At 33.2% G+C, this 2,396-nt stretch overlaps 2 protein-coding genes across 2 annotated transcripts in view; one reads left to right on the top strand and one right to left on the bottom strand.

Moving 5' to 3' along the window:
* Nucleotides 1-50: 50 nt before the first annotated feature.
* Nucleotides 51-509, top strand: FDP41_009136 (uncharacterized protein; the record flags this gene model as incomplete). Its single annotated transcript, XM_044713064.1, has 1 exon — nt 51-509. The coding sequence occupies one exon, from the start codon at nt 51-53 to the stop codon at nt 507-509; it is 459 nt and encodes a 152-aa protein (XP_044557601.1).
* Nucleotides 510-625: 116 nt separating this feature from the next.
* Nucleotides 626-2,396, bottom strand: part of FDP41_009135 (uncharacterized protein) — a gene marked incomplete at both ends in the record, with an annotated part of 3,622 nt that continues 1,851 nt past the window's right edge. Inside the window, 5 exons of the mRNA XM_044713063.1 lie at nt 626-1,033; nt 1,157-1,443; nt 1,521-1,631; nt 1,716-1,973; nt 2,131-2,396. The exon at nt 2,131-2,396 is cut by the window's right edge and continues 576 nt beyond it. Coding sequence (XP_044557600.1) covers nt 626-1,033; nt 1,157-1,443; nt 1,521-1,631; nt 1,716-1,973; nt 2,131-2,396 — 1,330 coding nt within the window. The remainder of the gene's footprint in view (nt 1,034-1,156; nt 1,444-1,520; nt 1,632-1,715; nt 1,974-2,130) is intronic.

Raw genomic sequence — 2,396 nt, 5'->3', positions numbered from 1 at the left:
AAAAGATTGGTCAATACAAGGAATTGGCTGCAAAAAGTATAGAAATCAAAATGTTCCTCTATGATGATACAAAATCCACACTCTCCGATGACACTGACATTAGTGAGGCCAATTCTGAATATTCCGCCATGAGTAGTGCTTCCACAAAAAAGCCCAAAAAAGATTCTACATCCAAAAAACCCTACACCGAAGCAGATTTAATGTCCTACGAAAAGAAAAAGTTCGAATTGGCAAAGGAAATATACAATGAATTTTTGGACATGAACGGAAGCATGACTGTCAACCTGTCAAAGAAAAAGACTGACGTTATTAAGCATAAAATTGAGGAATGTGCAAACAGCGCCTTTCCCTTGTTGGAGGATGATCTATTTGATAGTATCGAACGTGAAATTGCTCAATTAATGTTGGACACTCATCGAAGATTTAAGGAAAGTCTTGCATTCAAAAAGCAAATGAAAATTGATAATATCAATACACGAATCAAGAATGCTGCCTCACAGACAAAATAAGATGGAAAATTGAATTCAAATATTTGGTCAATCTTGTAAAGTATATTTGCTGAGTCTTGCATTCCAAAATAAACAATAATATTCTAGAAAATTACTTGAAAGACAAATCATAGCTTTCACAACAACAGCTTCTCCACACTTGTCAAAACCTGTACAATTTCTGAAAACTCTGGTCTCAATTCTGGTTCTGACTGCCAACATCTTTTCATTAACTCGATATATTCATTTGTGATTTGCACCAATTTAGGTAAAGAACAACCATTTTGATAAGGTTGAACATATTCTTTCAACCAAATTTCTTCTTCCAGTGGAGAAGAGAAGGGAATTTTCGGTCTTGATCCATTCAATACGTGCAGCAACACATTGTATTCATTCTCGACAGAGGATGCTGAATTGAATCTGTGAATTTTTGCAGACTTGTCATTAACATAGGGATTTTCTTCAAAAAACAATTCCCACATGATAATTGCAAAACTGTAGACATCGATTTTGGGAGTGTATTTTGGATTGTCATCCACCATTTCCTGTTAAAGTAAAATTGTGAATGAATTGTTGAATTAATCAAGGTTCACAAATTCATCACACATTGAATAGCAAAAAAGTTCATCACCATTAATGTTTTACATCTATCTTGTTCACACACTTACTCTCGCCATATAAAACACAGTTCCAATATGTTTGGTAGCAGCAGCACTATTTCCCATAATTTTCGAAAGTCCAAAATCACATACTCTTGCGTTATAATCTTCATCAATTAAAATATTTCCTGGTTTTAAATCTCGATGAACAATGGGTGGTTTCAAGGAATGCAAGTAAGCCATTCCATTTGCAACTCCAAGCAAAATGTTAATTTTTTGACGAAGAGTCAAAAATTCAACCCTCATTTTACATCCATAAATCAACTTGTCTAAACTTCCTTTGGGTAAATATTCCACTACAATGTATTTGTGAGATCCAGAAAGAGAAATTCCATACATTTTGACAATCGAAGAATGATTGACAACGCTCAACATGGCGGCTTCTTTTCAAACTCTTCTCCCATATCAATGTCATCGAATTTAAGTGTTTTTAGGGCGACATCTTTGCTATTCCACTTTCCTTGATAGACCGTTCCGTTACTTCCTATATATTTGAAGAAATTCCATAATATTTTTCATAGCAGTTGCGGGTGTTAAAATATAATAGTATTAACAATTTCATAGTTACCTTCTCCGATTTTTTTCACAATTTCAATGTCCTCAATCGGAATAATTAAAGATTGATAACTCTTCTTTTGGGTTTTACCAATTGAAGGGGTGTAATCACTGCTACTTCCGATACTGTCATTAATTAACAACGGAGTTTTCATATCCGAGAAAATCACCTTCTTGTCAATAATTTTAGACTCCAAAGTCTGCTCCGCCTTAACCTTTCGTTTCAACATTTGAAGTTTCAAATAAATATTTCTCACTACTTTGATCGTAACTAGTAGAATTAATCCAAATATTAATGTTAAAAAACTCCTGAAACTACCGCAATAGGAATGACAATTTTAAAATGAGATCATTGGAAATTGGGACATCGTTCTTGATGCAGATATATCCATACGAAAATGGTTGCTTCAATTTATATCCATCAGGACAATCCAAAATATGAATAGTGACGTTCAATTTGTAATAATTCTCAAAAATCAAAATTGCCTCAATTTTTGTTGAACTATTCGAGAAAATGGAAAGTGACAACCCAATTATTTCGTTTCTACTTTTAGAAACATCAGAATGAATAATGGAATCATCATTTCTTGCTTTTAGTATGACTTGATCTTGTAAATAATTAATTATTTCAGTTCCATTGTAGGAAACTTTTTGAAATCTAATTTTTGGAATTACCTGACCTGGATAGATACTC

The sequence above is a fragment of the Naegleria fowleri genome (genome assembly GCF_008403515.1).
Source record: "Naegleria fowleri strain ATCC 30894 chromosome Unknown tig66, whole genome shotgun sequence".
Classification (NCBI taxonomy): domain Eukaryota; phylum Heterolobosea; class Eutetramitea; order Acrasida; family Naegleriidae; genus Naegleria; species Naegleria fowleri.
The sequence above is the reverse complement of the archived record's forward strand: the minus strand, read 5'-3'. Positions and strand labels throughout refer to the sequence as shown.